The 21,486-nt window shown below is 34.5% G+C and overlaps 1 protein-coding gene across 5 annotated transcripts in view; it reads right to left on the bottom strand.

The window, feature by feature from the left end:
* The window catches only part of CCNT2 (cyclin T2), a 46,913-nt gene that overhangs the window by 4,488 nt on the left and 20,939 nt on the right, over positions 1-21,486 (bottom strand). For 2 of the 5 annotated variants that reach the window (XM_045825904.1, XM_045825905.1), the window contains exons 3-7: positions 14,681-14,809; positions 12,380-12,440; positions 10,162-10,224; positions 6,965-7,010; positions 4,948-5,111 (exon numbers count right to left, since the gene is read on the bottom strand). In XM_045825904.1, coding sequence (XP_045681860.1) covers positions 4,948-5,111; positions 6,965-7,010; positions 10,162-10,224; positions 12,380-12,440; positions 14,681-14,809 — 463 coding nt within the window. Of the gene's footprint in view, positions 1-2,068; positions 2,237-4,947; positions 5,112-6,645; positions 7,011-7,127; positions 8,328-10,161; positions 10,225-12,379; positions 12,441-14,680; positions 14,810-21,486 lie in introns of those variants that run through there. The other 3 variants (XM_045825903.1, XR_006784234.1, XM_045825906.1) reach the window with 3 other exon arrangements.

Below are 21,486 nucleotides of genomic sequence, written 5' to 3'. Positions count from 1 at the left end.
AGCTCTGAACTAGTATTCTTAAAGAAAATTACTCTGCCACCCCAATTGTATGTACTTACTCAGAATCTCTGAAAAATTTAGTAGCATTAAAAAAATACTCCCCCAAAATAGAAACCTCGATTAAAATAATAGTAGTACTTGTTGTACCCAAGACCCATCAACAGATTTAAAATTAGTGGGCAAAAAAGTTTGAGGGAAAAAAGGGTATTTGTATAATCTCAACATATCTTCCTCAAGATATTTATTACTCACAAAGAGAAAAATAGTAACTTTACAATGGAGAAAACACCAGATACCACCTTAATCAAGTCATCATGGTTATCATTACTAGCAATGAGGCATATCAAAATGATGTACTCCCCTGATAAAGTGCAGAGCAGGACACAACCCTACTCTGTGCTACTGTTGCAAAACTGTGTAGCCTCAATCTAATGAGAAAATAACGGATAAATTCCAATGGAGAAACATTCTATAAAAAATAACTGATCATCACTCTTCAAAGTGTCAAGGTTATGGGGAAAAAAGAGAAATACTGAAAAACTATCATATGTTGGAAGAAAACAAAGGGGCATGTCAACCAAATGAATTGTGGGATCCTAAAACAGAAAAACTGGAGAATAAAATTTGTAGTTTAGCTAATAGTATTATACTAATTTTAATTTTCTGGTTTTGATAATCATGTATTATTTATTACATGTAATATTAACATTAGAGAAACTCGGTGAAGTATATATATAATTTCTGTACTATTTTGCAGTGTCTTTAATTTTATAATTATTTTGAACTTAAATGAAAAAAATCCCTCCACTTACCTCTTAACTTCCTAGCAATCAACACCATTAACATATGAGTAAACTACCCTGGTCATATTTTTAGACCATTTTTTTCCCTTAAATTTAGATGACTCACTTGTCCAAAGTGGTGTGGTTATGATCAATTAAGTATAGTTTTATACCCCAAAATAGTGGTCTTAAGTTACTGGCTACTCAAAAGACAAATTTTAATATCGGTCTTGGCAATACTATAAGTTCTACAATACTATAATACTACAAGCTGTGACAACTACCGTATTTTGCCATGTATAATGTGCACCCATGTTTTTGGTCCTAACTTTAAGGGGAAAAAAAGTTTTGTTTTGATTTTTTTAAATTCAATTTTTATATATATTTAGACACTTTTTTTATACGATAAAGGCATTTTAGCATTTATTTTTTAACATATTATGGTACAAGAAATTTTATGTACCAGTAACAAATTTACAATATTTATGCATCATAGAAGACCAAGAACTCTTCATCAGTGTCAATATCAGAAGTATCATCTTCTTCAGTATCTACATTACTTGTATCTTCTGAAGAGCCACCTTCCTCATCCCAGTAAATTTCATCATTCTCCGTTCCATCCACAGTATTGCTGATGTTACATTTTTTAAGTGATTTCACAACCACTTCCTTCTTGACACCATTCCATGATCTTAGGACCCAATCATAAACCCGGGCGATGGATGCTTTCTTGACCCTGCCTGTAAGTGTTAAATCATTAGCAGCTGACTGCATCCACGATGTCTACTCTTTCTTCATTCGGGCTTTAAAGGGCTTGTTTACTGACACATCAAGAGGCTGCACTTGGCTGGTTAGCCCAACAGGTATCACAGCAAGTTGGGTTTTCAAGTCCACTGTGATGCTTTTGCACTCTGTGTAACATGGGCTTTGAAGTGATCAAGAACAAGCAAAGCTGTTTTTTAAAGTAATTCTCCAGGCCTTCCAGACTAGACTTTGTGAAACCAGATTTTGATTCCTTCTTCATTCATCCCTCCTTTTTCATGCACATGGACAATAACTCTACTTGGAATCTTTTCTTTTGGAAATGTTTTCCTTTTAAAGATGGTCATAGGTGGTAGCTTTGTCCCATCTGCACAACAGGCTAGAAAAACAGTGAAATATGTTTTCTCACAACCACTCGTTTTAATAGCTACAGTCTTTGCTCCTTTGATACCCACGGTTCTATTGGATGGCATGTAGGTGTCCCTGAGAAATCATCAATGTTTTTTCTCATGCAATCCTTTTACCTTCTTCTTGAATCACCTTGGTTGAAACAGAGATCCCAGTCTGATGCTGCTCCAGAATCCAGGTCTTCACCTCATGTTCCACCTCCAGCCACTGTGGGGGTTTTCCCTCGCACTGCCTTCTTGTATCTTGGCATCTGAAGAAGCTTTTCTTCCTGTTGCCTCCACAATCTGATACAGAGAGAGTGGAAGGAAGTCCAAAGAGTCTCTTGGCAGCTCTGTTGCAGTGCTTTTTAGCATATTTAATAACTTTTAGCTTAAAGCTTGCAGTATATGAAAACCATTTCAACATTTTCCAAGGTATTTTCCAATAATTTCTCCCACCTAAAGTGTATGAAGAGAAATGTCAAATGTCACGCTGTTCACCCTATCTTATCAAGTGGATAACAATGGCATCATCTATCTTATCTTACTCTGTTGATAACAGTGCTCTTCCTTCATCTCGTCGAATCACTGGCTGAAATTGCTTTTGTTGCAAGTTTGTCATAAATTCAACAAAACAGATTATGTATTCTAGGATATTATTGCATACAGATATCATTATTGCTTTCTTTCTAGAGTTATACTTTTAACACATAAGCATAAATGAAAGAATTAAAAACATTTATATAGATACAGAATTAGTACTACCCATGTATAATGCTCATCCTTAATTTCCCTAAAAAATTTGGGCAAAAAAGTGCACATTATACACAGCAAAATAAGGTAACTCCTGTGAAAGTCTCATGAGTTTTGACAGTTTGGATGAAAAAAATTTAACACACGAACTACTATTTACTTCCGCATTCTAAAAAAACACCCCTTTTCTACTTGAACACTAAATAAATCTAGCAGATATGTAATACTTTTGGGTCCAACATTGGTAAGAAATTGACTTAATTCCTTTAATAGCTTGGTTGTCAAAGATTAAATGTACATATAACTTCTGGTCCAAAATCACATGTTCAGCAAGCATAAAATGTAAGCTTTGTTTTTTCCTTTCTAAAGTGTCCTATTAACTTTTACAGTGGGGGAACAAGAGGATCTGTCAGATAATCACTGCTAAAGTAAGTAAGTAGCTACATGCATAAAAAAATCACATTATACTTAAAATAGAGGATACACCTCCTCAAGGCTAATGTACTAAAAAATTTCAAAATATAAAAAAACACATGAGAGTTTGTTATTAATCACAAGAAGCCCCACATAACAAAACAAAAAGCTTACAGACTGCCAAGTACAAGCAAATGTTGCTTTGGGAACACACTTTTAAATGAATTATTTCAATATACAATGATGCTTTGGGCACCATGCTAAAATTCAGATATATACTAATATCTTAAATTTTGTTAATTTTGAGGGGATCAGAACAGAAAAGGCATAATTCCTATTCAATGGCTTTCCAAATGGATAATGGGCTTGAACCTTTTAGAATGGAAGCAGAGGATATTTAGGTGACTGAATCCTATTGAGTCAACCCCCACCCCCGCCCCCCACTAACAAATTCTACCTGTAAGTTAAGAGCAGAATAAAAGGCAATTTACTTTTTTTGGTGAACTTTATTTTAGTACCATATGAGGTGGTATGAGGTCTGTCCAGAAAAAGGCCAGCCATTGTTGGACACTGGTCTGTGTGTGGGTGTAAGGTTTGTCCAGAAGGTATCCAGCTATGTAATATGAAAAATAAAGACATTTACCTGGCTGGCGTAGCTCAGTGGATTGAGCACGGGCTGGGAACCAAAGTGTCCCAGGTTCGATTCCCAGCCAGGGTACATTCCTGGGTTGCAGGCCATAACCCCCAGCAACCGCACATTGATGTGTCTCTCTCTCTCTCTCTCTCTCTCCCTCCCTTCCCTCCCTAAAAATAAATAAATAAAATCTTAAAAAAAAAAAAAGAAAAAAAAAAGAAAAATAAAGACATTTAATGAAGACAACAAATGAAACACTGTACACAGGACAATGACACCTCAGGCCTCTTCCAAGTAGGCACCTTGGGACCTCACAGAGTTCTCCAATTGCCATCAGTTTCCCTGTCGTATTCTCTAGAATCTCATTGACGGTCTGAAATCTCTTTCCTTTTAGAGGTGATCTTAGTTTTGAGAAAATCCTGAAGTTGCAGGGCAAATCTGCGATGTGGGGGGCTAAGTCACCTGGTGATCTGATGTTTCACCAAAACCTCTGCACAAGACATGATGCATGAGCAGCAGACACATTTTCATGAACACGCTGCCAATCACCAGCTGCCCATTGCTGTGGCCTTCTGAATCATCCGAACAGTTTCCATGGAGGAATGTTCAAACTTAACGCAAAATTTGATGCAGATTTGTTATTCTACTCACTCAGTCATTTTGAATGCATGGCCACACAGTGCACATGCTCACTCAACAACATCTACTGCCCCCACTGACTACTAGTTCAGTGAGGTTGTCATTGTTCATGCATGCACATACTAGTCCACTCTCCTTGGCTACCAGATTACATCAATATTGTGCAAGCTGTTCATGTTTTATTAACAATGACTGGATCCTTTCTGGACAGACCTCGTATGTTCAATTTGTTTTTCTTTAGGCTAATGAATCCTCATTTTCATCCTGTTCATTTGCTCATGTAGCTATACTTTAAAATCTCTTACCAAGTTGTTAAAACAGAATTAAAGTTGTTTTTAAAGTGTAAATTTGAAATACAAACTGAAATATTAATAGATGAAAAAAAAATATCTGGGATTAGCATTAAACTAACTACAGGGGAGGATGGATACTGAATTGTCCAGAATAGGTAACTGCTCAGTTGGGCATGAGTATATGGGATTCACTAGTTTTCGAACCTATGCAGCAGTAGACAGAATTTTCCCCTATTAAAAATAGTTTATTTTTAATGTAAAAACCTTATTTTGTCTCTACTTACCATCTAATAACTCTAAAGTAACTGTAGGATCCACATATTCCCACCAATGTTTTCCATCAGTTGACACAGGAATCTCCCAATTGGACCATTTGCAAGCCAAATGAATGCATACACACGCTATCACCGTTGGTTTGTATTGAAGACAGAAGGTGGTAAGATGTAGACTGTTGTGGTGCAGGTTGAAAAGGAAGAGCCATAGAAATTCAAATATGTAAAACAAAGAAAAAATTTGCCAGTAAGATTAGAGCAAAAACAGAATCACAAAGGTTTTCTTCTGTTAAGTCTAGAATACAAAACCTTATTTTATTAAATTAAAAGCTAACCCTATAGTTACAGAATTCTAGTACTAACAAAACCTAGATAGATATGAACATCCCCCCACTTACTCCCCAGAGTATTATATTAATATTTAATACTACTACTATAGTAATATTTATAAATTTTGCTTTTACATCTAAATTCAAAGTATTTTTATTTCTTTTTTTTTAAAAATTGTAATCATTGTTCAAGTACAGATTTCTCCCTTTTACTCCCATTCCAGCACACCCACCCAATATTTTTATTTCTTTACTTAATATACTTCTATTTCCAATAGTCACCATACACAAGTACAATACAAACTTTTTTGTGGCATTTTGGTTTCTTTTGTAATATGGTAAAAAAGTAAAGGAAAAAAACAACTCTTTGTAAAAGTGACAAATTTCAACACTGCATTATAATAAGGGATTCTATCATTTGGTATGGCTTAACAAATGTAATTCTCAGGTAAGTTAAAGAGAATTTAACACTTATCTACATCAACCTCTTCTTTTCAGTCAAGCCACAGAGAAAACTTACCTTTTATACAACAGTGTCAAGGCCCAATATTGCTATATACTACAAAAATATTACCTTTCTCATTCCACTCTACTGGACATGTAACATGTCACAAATAGGCTGTTCTAACCAAAGTTTTAAATTTAAGTGTTTTTTTGTTGTTGTTGTTGTTTGGAATTCTCAGGATAAGGGTCAAATCCCAACAACATATATATATAGCTAATAAAATACACTGATACTTGCCAATCCAAAGTTTTAAATAAAACATAACAGTATCACAAAAAGTTAAGAACTATATACAAATCTGGAGACTACCTGCTCTCCAATGACCCATTTGAAAAAACAAATTTAAATCATTAATATAATCAATACAGAACAGAATTTTATATAGATATTAAAGGCTTTTAAAAAACTATCCTTCCCTGGCTGAGTAGCTCAGTTGGTTAGAGCGTTGCCCCAAAGATACTGGGTTCAATTCCAGGCCAGGGAACAAACAAGAACCAACCAATGAATGAATAAATAAGTGGAACAATAAATCAATGTTTCTCTCTTCCCCCTTCCCTCCTCTCTAAAAATCAATAAATAAAAACAAAACACTATTCTTCTACTTCAGTTTCAGAATTGATGCAAATGTTCAACCCATACCATTTTTTATTTACATAAACTGAAAAATTTCTTTTAAGTGAAAACTGCACTTATGCAAATCCAGACACTGACAGGAGTTGACTACTTCTAATTCACTACTAGTGGATATTATCTGGAAAAAAACCCAAGTTATATAAATTTATTAAAAACCTTTAATAATTAGAGATTGGATAAATGTGAAATTTAAAAAATTGTCATTTAACTATAATTATAAACTAAAAATAGTTTTATACTTACCAAGTTGCTCGAATTTCTACGTTAAGTTTAGCTCTCTGTAATCTTTAGCTGCTATTCAGGCTACCAATTTTAGACTTATGCACTCACAAATCGAGAATATGTCATCAAAAAGCACCACTACACTTCACATTGTGCATTTAACCCCTCTGTGCCCAAAGTCCCTTGTACAATACACCGCAAAGCAGACAGGAAGGTACCACCACAGTAGATGGTCCAGTCTCCTGTTGCAACAAGGGTAAGAGACACATTGAGGGGGCCCTGCATTAAAGGAAGCTATAGTGTGCTACAACAGTGCAACAAAGAGGGTCAGGATAACAACCTGTTGGTAGCCATGAAATAGGATGTCTGTGCCAAATCCTTGCTTGCTGTAAGAAAAAAAAAAAAAAGAAAACAATACTTTCAGCTTTAATATGCTACCATCAAAAGTTCTCAACACAACAAAAACTTCAAAGATGTGTACACAAAAAGTAAATTTTACTTACTACTTACAAATATCACAAGAGCGCCATCATTTTCTATACTACTGAAAATCTTCAACAACATTCACTCAAATGTTTCTTGCTATCCCCCAAAGATCTGAGAAACAAGCCGATTTGCTTTTAGCTAGCCAGTTACAAGGGCTAAACTTGTTACTAAGTTAAGCATCTAGTCAGCTAAAAGTTGCAATAAAGCATTCTCCTGGATTTAAAAAAAAAAGAAGAAGAAGAAGAAGAAAAGATTTTGAAGTCTAATATAAAATACAAAGAGTTGCCTGCCAGACTTAATCCTCAGTCATATTTAAATTGGCTTAAGTACTTCCCTCAAAACAAAACAAACCCCCAACCCACAAACTCAGAGAGCACAACTGCTCAGTTTTTCATCATGTTACTAAGCATCAACAGAATAAACCTAGAAACATTATAAGGGCATAAATAGAGAAAACTCCACTGTATTATTTGTTTTTAATTATAAAATCCAGTTAATGACAACTTTAGATATGATACCAGTACTTCAGAGGGAATGAAGGTGCTTCAACACAGGTCTCCAAAAGAAAACAATTGAAATTAAGAAACTGAAACTGAAAACAGTCTCCCCGCTTCTTCTGCTTCTTAATTTCCTCAACAGGGACACCACTGCTATAATTCGTCGTTTTCTCCCCCCACCAATTACATTCATAATCACTGACATACCTTTCCCCTCTGCAGCAACTAGGATCCCCTCAACTCACCCCTTTCCTAAAGGGCCTCAAAATCCTTGTTCCTTCCTATTTGTATCTGTAGCACCTGTAACCACTGCTGCCCCATGAGAATCTTTACAAAAAGAAATTTGGGCTTAACAGAGTTGTGCTAAGGAAGACTGTGAAAGCATCAGATGTCTTGGAGGCAGTGTGACTTAAGTATTGCATTCTTTCCTGGTAGGGAAGGAAGGAGAATCACAAAAGTGAAAGGTCCCTATAAAATGACATTAGCCAATTCTGCAGCAAAGTAAAATAATGCCAATTTTCTCATGGGGGTAGGGTAAGGCAGGAAGGTGAGGAACTTTGAAGAAGCCAAACCATTTATTTACCTGTCCTCCGCCAACAAAAGACTCAAAATATATAAAGAAGAAATTTTAAACTGCCATAGCAGTTTTCACCTCAGAATACATATACATTTAATAACCTGTCACTGTGCAACAGGGAAGAATAAAGGGAAAATGTTCTTCTGTTAGCTGAAAATTGTAATAGAGCAAAGAAAAGATGACACCAAACATAAAAGAACATTTCTTAAATAGAGTGAGATACAATCCAGTTACTTGAAATACTTAGTCAGACAAAAGGAGGTTAAACATATGTAAGATTTGTACTAAAATTTAAGAATCAGTATATTTTAAACATTAACAACAACAGAAAATCATATTTAAATATTTTGCTTTGGATGATATATCAAATTTGTATTTTTTGTAAATGTTTTAAAATCTACTATTCAATTTTGCGAATGAATGTTCTTTACATGTCTCTAGCTTCTTTAAATATAGGAGAACATGTACAAAAAATAAACTTTGACAAAGAAGTTTTAAAAAGCTGACTAAAACTTAACAATAACACGAAGCTGAAAATCCAGTTTCAATTCCTACTAAAGTATTATTTTAACCTGTATTAATATCTTCCTTCATTAGGCTCAATTTGAAACAAATGATATGGCTTTCCAATTCTGATAAAAGTTTACCCTTTCAAATTTTCAGGAAAACAGAACTACTCAGCCTTTTTATTCTTAATTCAACACCTACATTAATTATCTATATAAATCTATACCACACTATAATACTGGGGATGAGAATGTGCTATATTCATATAACCACAAAGAACAGGAACCATAATTATGTTCCAGTTTACAAGTGATAATATGTGGTATTAGGATAACAAATATGTAAATGTCATTTTTAGAGGACCGGTTCCTAAAAACATTGTGGTGTCAGATAAGAGGGTTTTTTTTTCTTTCTCTTTTTAATGTAGTCATAACATAATAAAATCCTACCTGAGTATAAAATGAATTCAATTTAGAATGAATAAACTGTGAGAATATTTAGGTAAAACACTAAAAAACAAAACAAGGCCTTCATAAATCTTACACATTTTGTTTAGAACAGTCCTAAAAAAGTCTGGTGGTAAAAGAATGAAATGGCAACATTCAATCATCAAAAAGGAAATAATAGAAAAAAGAACTCTAAAGATTCTAAGTGGTTGCAATTAGTACATAACACTTCTAATGGGAAACAGGAATGTTGAAGTAGTACAAAAACATGCAACTGTGTAAAAAATATTTCTAGGAATGTAAGAGCTATATAGGATTTATTAACAAGAGTAGACAAATGTATCACATGTTTTATAAGCAGAAAAGAAAAAAAAATTAAGAGTTCCCCTACTCCTGTTTATAAAAGGTTTAACAGCCACATCACACGCTAGGTATCATAGTATATAATTATTTCCTCATACACAAAAGGGAAACCATTTTTAGAAATACTGAAGAACTGTGAAAAATGTATTACATCAGTTTTGTTCAAACAATGGCAAAACATTTCAAAAAATTACAAATCTGCTAAGAAAGGCAATTATTTATAGAAAAAACTTCAGGCTAACCTCCAAATTCTTATACTATAATCTTTTCAAGAAGTCAACAAAAGTTGGACATAAATAAAAAATTAATACTATTTTTTTATACCCAGGTGCTAATGGCTTACGTCTTAAATATTAACTGAAATAGGACAGGCATAGCTCAATGGGGAGGTAGACAGTCCTAATATTTGGAAGCCCTCCAATTTGTCAGTGAAATGAGACTCACTGAAGTTTAAAGGGAAGCTAATTTGACTGGTAGAACCAATAGAAGTAGATGAGTAGGTAGATACAGAGCACTAAAAAGTAATGCTTCAAAATGCCATTTTCCCAATTTTAATAAAATTCAAGGAAAGGAGATATGAACAAAATAACATCCAAATCAATTATAGACAATAAAAATCATTAATACTGTACTCATTTAAAAAGTTTCAAAGATCACTTACCTCTTACTAACTGGGTACATTTCACCACATCTGTGTGTGGGTGCTCAATGGTGATCTCAAAACCTGAAACGAAAAGCACTTTTTTCCCCAATCACTTACCACCACAATACTGGCCTGAGAATGCCATTCACCACACAACCATAAATGTACTTTTCATTATTAAAAAAGCCCAAACACAATGCTTCTCATCACTAAAATCATTATACCTCAGATAAAAATCTTTTCTTCTTAAAAATGTTCTAATTATGAAAATTAATTATCAAAGTTATTTATAGATCAGGGATAATATTCATTCAAAATTCTGAATTACAGTTAGTTTGAAATTGTCTTCATGTTAAAAACAAACTGAAATCGTGACAAATACAATCAAGCTTGCCCCACAGTTTAAGCAGGGAGTAATGTATTTCTTCCCCTAGCCTTTATTGAATTTATTGGGGTTCTTAAGTATATTCCAATTCTTTGAGGAGATGTGAAAAGAACCTTTTTTGTAAATGTAACATTTGGGCTACAGTGTAAGAAATCACCTCTTAAATAACAAAGTGCTCTTATTTTCTTAGTATGCCTTCGATCAAAGGATTTCAGCTAGTTAGTTTATAATTTACATTTCGTTAATAACAAAACTGTTAAGGTAAGTAAACCTTGTAGGCCTCATGATTCATTAAATCACTGTTTCTCAAAACAAAGATAAAATGTTCAAAAGCTTCCAATGTCCAATCTACCCTTAGGTAGGGCAAGGCTTTTTTTTTAAAAGGTGGAGGTCACATCTAATGCCTGCAGAAGTATTAGGTAAATAACATCCTAATAAACTGGTAATCTGGATTTATAAAGTTATTGCATGGTCTATTTACATTTCTGCTGCAATTAAACTTACAAATCATACTTTAATGAAAGCCAAAGAGGTATATCTTATGAATTCTAATATTCCCCTTAAAATGCTATTCAATCTCTGTGTTCAAGTATCTGTCATAAACAATACAAATGACATGATTTTAAATAAAATAACTTTATATTATTTTTAGTAATATAACTTCCCCTTTCAACTTTCATTATATAAATATTTGTAAATTTTCATATTTATGTAATTTTACGTAATAAAACAATAACATGTACTTTACTGGATTGGGAGAGAATGATAGGAGTCTGACTTTTGTCTGACTTTTATTTTTATATCTCTTTTTTACTATGAAAACTTCAAACAAGTGATATATTTCAAACAAACTACTTCTACAATAAAAAGAATGTCAGGATAAGAAGCTGTGATTGCCACTTGTATTCAACAATTGGAAATGGAGTGATAAATAACTACCGTAATAAATAATGATTATTTATGACATACACTGTATGTGGCAGTTTTTAAAACATACCATCTTTCATCTTCAAATTTACAACGTTGAGGCAGGCATTATTATTCCACCTCTCACATACGGAAAAGAGGTATGAAAGGTAAACAGGGGAACTTTGTCCAAGTTTAAAAGCAAATCAGAGGCCTACAGATTTAAAACTAGATTTCCATAAAAGCCAATGTTCTTTTAGAATATGTGACTTCATACAACTCAAAACTGCTTTAAGCCTCAATTTCCTTATCAGTAAAGTGAAAGTTAAGAATGATCTTTAGAGATCACTTAGGTTGCACAAACTCTGCAGACAACATAACTATTAGATAAGAATTTTCAACATTTAATGAACCATTATGTCACATTAAAAATGATATAAATTCATTAAATACTGACTATAAGCTCTAGGAGAACAAGAACTGCCATATATGCCTGCACATACTACAATCATATGCAACAGCATGAAATGAGTATTTTCCTGTACAAAGCCAGAATGAAGCACAGTATCCTGACTATCTGAAAACACAGAAATCACATTGAAGGCTGTTTATGCCAAATGAAATTTTAAAAAATGGGTTCCTTATAATATTCTGGTTCTAAATTTTGTTTTAAAATGAAATTTTCTCCAAGGATAAAATAAGTCCAGATATTTTCTCTTTATTCAGCATATAGTAGGGTCCTTGAATATGTCATTATGTTCAACATCATTTTGCTATACCAAAGGAACTTAACTCATTTGTATTGATTAGCCTGTGGCAAATTGGTTTTGTTATATGTTTTTTTTTTTTTCACTTAAAACCATAAAACCAATCAATGGTGTTAAGTTAGAACTTACTGTACTGCATTGAAGAACACACACATAAATAAATGATGTAAGTACATACCTAGGGTTTGTAGCATTATGGTTTCAAGTAAAACCAGTTCTTGAGTTTGCTGAAGATAAGCCTGCCAGGAAAAAATAGTAATATTAAAATGCTTAAGGTAAACATAACACTACTAGACTAAGCAGCCGTTAAATCTCATGAGAATTGTAAGATTGATTACAAAAGAACCAGAGTAGTTTAAAAACATGAAGGAAATAAACTGAGGGTGATAGACAAAACCTGTACTCTGTGACACGTTGAAATTGAATTAAATTACTTCTAGTGTAAGAAATGTAAACAAAGCAAAAACCAAACCCCCCCCCCCCAAAAAAACCAACCCCAAAACAAACCCAACCTAACAATAATGGTAATATGAAAAGGGGTGGGTTAATTGGAAAAGAGCTCTTCAATCTATAATGTGAAACTTTTTTTTAAAAAAGATTTTATTTATTTTTAGAGAGGGAAGGGAGATAGAGAGAGAGAGAGAGAGAGAGAGAGAGAGAGAGAAACATCAATGTGCGGTTGCTGGGAGTTATGGCCTGCAACCCAGGAATGTACCCTGGCTGGGAATCGAACCAGGGACACTTAGGTTCCCAGCCCGCGCTCAATCCACTGAGCTACGCCAGCCAGGGCTTATAATGTGAAACTTTACTAAGGTATTATTAGTGCTTCAACACATTAAGGACAGAATTAACAGATCCAAGTACAAACACCAAATTCAAACCCACTTTTTAAAGCAAAGGCTCATCAATTTAATCTAGGGTAATTCATGTGTTAATTCCTTGACAGTCACATTAAACTGAATGAATTATTTTTATAGTTAACCTCCTCTCTTCAGAAAAGACAAAATAAAATCAAAACAAATCCTGTTATCTCTAGATTTAAAGAAAAAATTGTATATACAAAATATCAAGACATGGGCCTCCATGAGACATAAATTGAGGACCTTCTCCCTCAACTTCAATAAATTATTCCTCTATTGCAATTACTCTGGAAATAAAGGGTACGAAAAATTTTCTGGCATCTCATTCTTAAATCATGACAATTGACTAAGGAGATTAAAAAAACATATATTACATATAAATATTCATTTATGTACAAACATACTGCTAAATCCAGAAAGTGAATGTACCTTTAATTTGATTTATGCCACATTCTGAAAAGGTCACTGAGCTGATTTTTAAAACAGATTTCTATTATTTAAATAATATCCTAAGTATTCATAAGAAATTCTACATTTTTACAATAGACATTACTAACTTGAAATAGTTCATATTCTTGAATCACACATTCTCTATTATTGAATGGCTACATTAATATTTTTCTTTCTTAAAGCCAACATCTAAGATAAAACTTGCCAGTAATAAAATGTGATACACTTAATCTGGACCATGACCTTGATCCAAATCAAACTAAATTAATATAATCTGCTAGTTATTCAGTAGTTAAAAATTCCTGATAAAGTAACTCACCTATAATAAGTGTTAGAAAAATTATTTTAAAGGCCCAGAATTCTAGCTTAAGATATCAGAAAATTTTTAAATGGTGCTTTCAAACAAGATCTAATAAAATGTTGATGAACAAGGTGTTTGGTAATTAGAATTAGTCTTTACATTTATGAGCCCTGACTGGTGTGGCTCAGTGGACTGGGTGTCCACCAGCAACCTGAAAGGTTGCAGGTTTATTTCCTGGAAAGGCCACATGCCTGGGTTGCAGGCCAGATTCCCAGTTCTAGGCATTTGAGGAAACAGACAGATGTTTCTCTCTTTCTCTCTCCTTTCCCCTCCCTCTAAAAACAGATAAATAAAATCTTAAATAATAAAATACAATAAAATGCTGCTTATGAAAGCATGGTAAAATGTTATCTTTATGCATCAGAGAAGAAAAGTAGTAATATATGTGCATTAAATAAAGCACAATTCTGTAAAGAGATTAATTACTGGTCTGCAGGCAAATACAGAAGGTTTTCCTATTCCTTCATTTGCTCACAATTTAGTTATTTTTATCTATGGCCTTGAATGTACCCAAACAATGGAGGTGATATGATTTACCCTCTACATGTATCACAGTTTGCTCTGAAGATAAACAAAATGTGAAGCATTTAAAAAAAACCTTACATGATTCAGAATGATGTTATAATTCATGAACATACACAAAATATGTTTCTGCCAGATTGCTTCCTGGCATTACATTCCTAAGCGATAAAAGAAATAAGCAGCATTTGGAAGGCAACACTAAATTATATTTTTATTTAATTAGGTCTAAATAATAAAAAGGTTCCAAATTTACAAAGAAAAACCAAAAAACCCTATTTTTACATACATCGCACTTAGTATCCAGCAGTGGCTCTAGAGGATGAAGACAAGCATGTGCTACTTTGATAACATGTTCAAGTTTTCGAGCCTGTTCTTCCACTTTTGCAGCCAAAAATAATGCAGTAGGTGCTATTATCTGCAGAAAAGATAAAAAGTTGGTGATTTAAAAACAAATAAATTTTTGGAGAAACTTATTTTCTAAAGGGGAAGGGCATGCAAGGAAAGAATGTAATATTAAAAGTATGAATTGCTAGTTGGGCTATGAAATGACTGATGCTAAAAATATTAATAAAGTTATTCATTAAATATAACTAGTTACCCTAATCTACAAAATCTGTTTTACTTGTTTTGCAAGTAGAACACTATAGGCAAAAAGGAAAAAGACTTACACTTTACCTAAAATAAAGTTTAAATAATATTAATGCACACTGTACACGAAAAGGGGGGAAAACCCCTACAGGCAAGGAATGAAACCATAAAGCTTTAAAAAAAGATGAAAAGTGGGTCAAGTATCCCCAGACTTTCCTTCTTTTGGGGAAGTCACCACTTTCTAGGGTTATCTTAGATGATTCACTGTGTGGCTAAATGGTACACAATCTTGCTTGAAAGAAAGAAGAATCTACTAGGCAAAATGAGTATTCTGCACATGAAACTGCTACCTAATATCTTTATTACTTTACTAACATCATTAAAAGTAGCATAACAGGAATAAACATGTAAAATAAACCAACAGAGTAGAAACACTGCCAATTGGAGATCAAGAAACTAGCAACATTTTAAGCTTGAGTGAGTTACATTCTTTGGCTAAAAGTGTAAGGACACAGCACTAATAAAGACATTGATTAAGACAGAGAAACACCTATTTTGAACACATATTTAACCCCAAAGTTACTAATAAACTGAGTAACTCCTGACTTGGAAAATGGGTATGCTTTAAACTCAACATTTTAGGATTACATACAAGAAACATCTCAAGGTGATGAAAGGAAACTAGACTTTGTGTGAGGAGTGCACAATGGAGTATATTGATGTTGTATTTTAAAGTTGTATACCTGAAACTTACATGGTTATTAACCAATGTTACCCCAATAAATTCAAGAAACCTCATGGAGAGGTAATTTCTATATGTCAAGATTCAGATACATTATTTTTCAAGAGATAAACATCTGAGTCTCATTTTATCTTGGGCAACATCAATCACTATACAGAAACAACATCAAAAAAGGGAAGGAAAGAGAGGGGCATAAATTATGCTATGTGATTTGGGTAGATAACAAAAAGGAGAAAATTTCTGGTAACAGGGAAGGTGGACCCTTTCTTCTGAGTGCTTTTTTTTTTTTAAGGATGCCTCCTTTTTTTTTTTTTGAAGATGTATTTATTTATTTTTTAGAGAGGGAAGGGAGGGAGAAAGAGAGAAACATCAATGTGTGGTTGCTGGGGGTTATGGCCTGCAACCCAGGCACGTGCCCTGACTGGGAATCAAACCTGCGATGCTTTGGTTCGCAGTCCGCGCTCAATCCACTGAGATACGCCAGCCAGGGCTCCTCTGAGTGCTTTTAAAACAACTTACAAATATTGTTGTGGAGATGAAGTTTAAGTACTGGACTTTGGATCTGAATGGGAACTTCTCTATTCCAAATGTATTTGCAGATGAGTAAATGAATAAAAATGACTAGAAGTTCTCTTCCTGATGTGTAAATCTTTTAAAACAGCTAAAATGAAGTGAGTTTGGCTCCAAACAACCAGAAATGATGTTATTTTGAAAGGCCTGAATAACTTCAACCTATTGCCATCTTTTAAAATAAAAATATCAAAAAAATTCAAAAAAATTGACAATGCTCAAAGAAAAAGCAATGTATTCTTAATTTTCATAGATTTAGATAAACTGTTATTACTCTTTACAATCAATTTAATTAGGCAACATCAAGATAGTTAATATTCTTGAAATACAGTTAAACAGCAGTCACCTGGTGGGGGGAGCATATAGGGGTGGTGGTGGTTGTATTTCTGAGATGTAGAAAGTATAACTGAGATCAGGCAATTATTCCTGTTATCTTTTCCCCATACTTAAAATTTTCTATCACTGCTATCTACTTTGAGTAATTCCTTTTCTATTTAAAGGCTTAACTCAAAAGATCATCTCCTTCCAAAGTAAAATGTCTGAGAGTGAAGGGCCCTTCTTTATTCAATAAAAATTTTGCATACCTCTATAATTGTACTTATACTGTATTCTAACTTCCATTTTATTAATCTTGTCTGTCCTCTAGTCTAGAAGCATCTTGAACAGAGTGAATTATTCATTTATGTTCCTATTATGTAGCGTTGTGCAGCTGCTGTTCAATATATTTGAATGTATGATATGTGGATAACCGCACTTGTACTATATTCAAAGTATTCCAAATGCCACAATAAAAATCTAAGAGCCAATACCAAAGTAAGAAATGCAAGAAACACTCAATAAAACATACACACTCAGTTTCCCACTTCTCATTTATTATCTTATTCATGTCTAAGAGGGGAATGACTAAGCCAGCCTTCAAATGCTACAAGTATTTATCCAAGAGTAAAGCAATAGAGGAACAAGTCAAATTAGACTGAGCTTAGTATTTAAACTTCCTTTCTAACTGCTAGATGAACCGGGATTTCTCTTACTTGCTAAAATGCACTTGTAAAAGTCTCCAATGAGCTTTTCCTGGTAAAATCTTTTAGGATTTCCAGTCATAGATCCATCCTTCTTCAGACTTTTTGAAAACCTCAATATCAAAAGAGATTTTCAAACAACAGTTTTCCCCTTAGAAGACAGTCTCAATATAAACAAAGTGTGTGTACTAGTGAATGATTCTCAAATTCTACAAATCATTAAAAATATTAAGTATTCAGGGAGCTAAGCAATGATCCTTCAGGGTATATTCCTGTGTATTTACCCACACTCCTCACAGAAGTCTTTCTGTTCCCTCTAAATAGGGCTCAATTCTCATCCTCCTCCAGTGCAACTAATACCCAATACTCTTCCAAAGTTCTGGTGAAATCCACTAACTCCATTCATATTTCCTCCTCTACAGCCTGCAAACATTTTACTCCATCAGGGCTGTAAAAACAAAACAAAACAAAACACCTTTTTAGATAAATATTTTGTGAATATCTCCATGTGAGACTTTAATTTTAAGGATGACTAAAGAAGGTAATCAAACTAGGTACTACTGCTTTTTGTATGGAAAGCTGATTCTGTTGTGTGGTTTGTTAAAAGGAAAAGAATCCCAAAATTTTTAAGCATTGGCAATATTACTAGTTGGTCTGTGGCTTTGGAGGTAACATTCATTAACAACACAAGTAAACCTGGCTGAAAGTCAAAGAATTCACAACAATACTGGAGTACATACTTGGCTGGTTCAAGTGACCAAACAATTACAAACAGATTTAGTTCACTGGGGTGAGGGACCATGCACTACCCATCCTTTGAGTTCTGGTCCTTAGTTTGATAAACTTTCTCCAATTATAATAACTGGAGGGGAGAAAAAATGATTTTTAAATAGTCCGGAGTTTGTTACACTCTAGCAGATGTACAACTGTTTCAAACAGACATTGTCAAAACAAGACAAATTTCTACAGAAATATACCATACAAATTATGGAGAGGGGGAGGAAGAGGTGATGAAGCCAGCTGTAGCACAGTAGGACAGAATGCCTCAGTGTAATCCGGCTAGCCTAGACAAATTACTTATTCTCTTTGTGGTTTAGTTTCTGCATCTAAAATGAGAGAAACAGTATCTGCTATAAAGTTATGGTGAGGATTAAGTGAACAGATATATATAAAGCACTTAGAATAGTGCCCCACAGTAATGTGACACAAATATTACCACTATGTTGAAAAATTAAATTGTGTATTGTTGAGCTTAAATTTTAAATGTGATTTAGCACACTTTAAAAAATTTCCTTCTTTCTTGCTCTTCTTTCTTCCATAGTTAAACCCAATTTTTTAAGGTTCTTAGTCCTAATTGAACAGGTTCAAACACTGACATTATGATATTTAGCATTACTTCAATGATTACACCCATAATCCTTTTTCCTCCAGTTGTTTTCACTCCCTTCTCTTTTTCTATTCCTTTATGTTTCCTTTCCTACCTCTTGATCTGACTCCTTCCTCCTGCCCATTTTTGCTGCTATCTCTACTTTCTGCTCATGATGATGCCCTCACTGCTAATTCTTCACCCTTCACTGCTGGCTTCAACTGTAATGGCTGGAGAAAGGTCAGTCTGAATTAAGAAAAAGCCTCGGTAATTCCTAACTCACCAAAATGGCTGTATCGGCAAGTTTCATGTGAATTATCTCGTCTGTATTCTTTTAGTAATTAATGTTGTGTGTTGGGAACTGCCCTGCCTGGTTTCAGAAGCTGTAATCCCCTGTGGCTAAGGCTAAGTAAAGGACCTTGGGACCACAAGCCACTTAGGAGACAAAGCTTACCTTCCTTGTAGGGGCACCACCTCTGCCCACTTTCTCTTCACTCTACTTGGCCCCGGGCAGATGACTAGTTAGCCAATGACGGGCAAGATGCCTCAAAAGAGGAACTACCTAAGACAGGCAGGGCTATGAAGCCCTCAGGGAAGGGCTTGAGGGGCTATAGAAAAAGGGGGCGATGGACCCATGCCCCTTGGCTTTGACATTGCCTGAATCCTCATTCTGTCTGCAAGAAGTCTCCTAATCTCTTGGCTGCCTTACTTCCCCTGCCTGACTTAAGCCTGAAACAATGCTGGAGGTGGGTACAGCCCTGTGCTGGAAAGGGCGGGTTCCCTAGGGCAATCAGGCCTAAGAAAGAATGCATAAAATCCCATGAAACCTACTTCAATAATACCCTCAATTTAAATGATAAGGGTCCAAACAGGAAGTGAATTTGTTCCCCAAAGTTTTATAGCCCTATAACTATCTGACCCTGACTCGGAATAAGCCCTCAGAGTTCTTTGACTGTTATCTATTGTTTAATCATTTCTGACTGACAATGATGGATGAGCTTCACATATACACCCTGTATTCCTGTGCAAATTGAACCCAATAAAGGCCTGTCAAGGCAAGGGCTGAGGCACTCTCCTCTTGAGAGAGAAGCCAGGTCATCCCCTTTCCTCCACAGGATTCAGTAGTCCATGTGAATTTGTCTCGTCTCATCCATAACACCTCCGACCCCAGGAGCCAGAATCCCCAGTCAGTTATGTGCATGCTTTGTGTGTACATTTGTATTTAGAAACTACCCACAGCTGTTTTGTTACTCAAGTTTAAATCTCCTAATCCTAAAAAGCCATAAAAGATAATACTTCTAAAACTGCTTTCTAACTGATAATTCAGTATCAACAAGCTCCTGACTGTTCTAATGTTTCATCTCTAGTTCCTATAGGGTAGCAAAACCATTCTTCCCCTTTGCCTTAACTGCCCCAACATCCCTCCCTCCCTTGACTAACACTAGGGTAATTATTTCAGTGCTGCTTTAAAAAGGACTTCATTAATAAATATCTACCTGGTTCTAGATATCACAGCTGAAAATTTGGAAATCACTTTGCCTATGGATATAGTTAAGGAAAAGTGGTAATGGTGTAACTTTAGCAAAAACTCATAAAAAATGCTACTGTAATAGAAAAATGTAAAGGGGAAACTTAGATAAATAAAAGCAAGGGGGTAAGGGAGGTAAGCCCATCCCACAGCAAAGATGAAAATGGAATAAGTCAAAATTACCATTTGTTGATAAGAAACGATCACCAAGCACAAGCAAATTAAAGCAAAATTCCAGTACAATGTTAAGAAGTGGTTTAAATCCTTAATTTTGCCACACTTGAAACGACTGATACAGGATTACAGAAAATGTCATGAACTCAGTCTGTTATTTTTTTTCTTTCATCAGAATGGCAAAAATATACTATTTTTTGGTGTGCTGCAGAATTTTGTATTTTGCATTAGTTTATTTGCACCCACCCCCAACAGCCTGCAATCACCACCCTGTTCACCTTATTGTCCATGTACACGAATCCTCTTTTTTCTTTCATCCCTCCACCCCCTAACCAGCCCTCCTCCAACAGCTGTCATCCTGCTATCTCAGTCTGTCTCTATTTTGCTTGTTAGTTTTGTTCACTTGAGTCCACACATGAGTGAAATCATGTATGTGTGTCTCTCTGACTGGCTTATTTCACTTAGCATAATGTTCCCTAGGTCCACCCATACTGTTGCAAATGGTAAAATTTTCTTTTTTATGGCCGAGTAGTATTTCATTGTTTAAATGTCCCATAGTTGCTTTATCCACTCATCTATTGATGGACACTTGGGCTACTCCCAATACCTTGGCAATTTTAAATAGTGCTGCAATGAACACAGGGTTGATTATATTTTTTTGAATTAGAGTTTTGGGTTTCTTCGGATGTATTTCTAGAAGTGGGATTGCTGGGTTAAAAGGCAGACCCATTTTTAATTTCTTGAGGTATCTCCATACTGCTTTCCACAGGGATTGTACCAATCTGTGTTCCCACCAACAGTGCAAAAGGCTTTCTCTTTCTCCACATCCTCGCCAGCACTTATTTGTTGATTTATTGATGAGAGCCATTCTGACAGGAGTGAGATGACATATCATTGTAGTTTTATTCTGAATTTCTCTGATGATTAGTGACATCAAGCTTCTTTTCATGTCTACTGGACACCTGTATATCCTCTTTGGAAAAGTGCCTACTTAAGTCCTTTGCCCATTTTTCAACTGGACTGTCTGTTTTTTTGCTGTTGAGTTTTGTAAGTTCTTCATAAATTTTGGATATTAACTCTTAATCAATGAGTATGTTCTCCCATT

Source organism: Phyllostomus hastatus, unplaced genomic scaffold, assembly GCF_019186645.2.
Source record: "Phyllostomus hastatus isolate PE091 unplaced genomic scaffold, TTU_PhHast_1.1 phas_scaffold_60, whole genome shotgun sequence".
Lineage (NCBI taxonomy): Eukaryota > Metazoa > Chordata > Mammalia > Chiroptera > Phyllostomidae > Phyllostomus > Phyllostomus hastatus.
The sequence above is the reverse complement of the archived record's forward strand: the minus strand, read 5'-3'. Positions and strand labels throughout refer to the sequence as shown.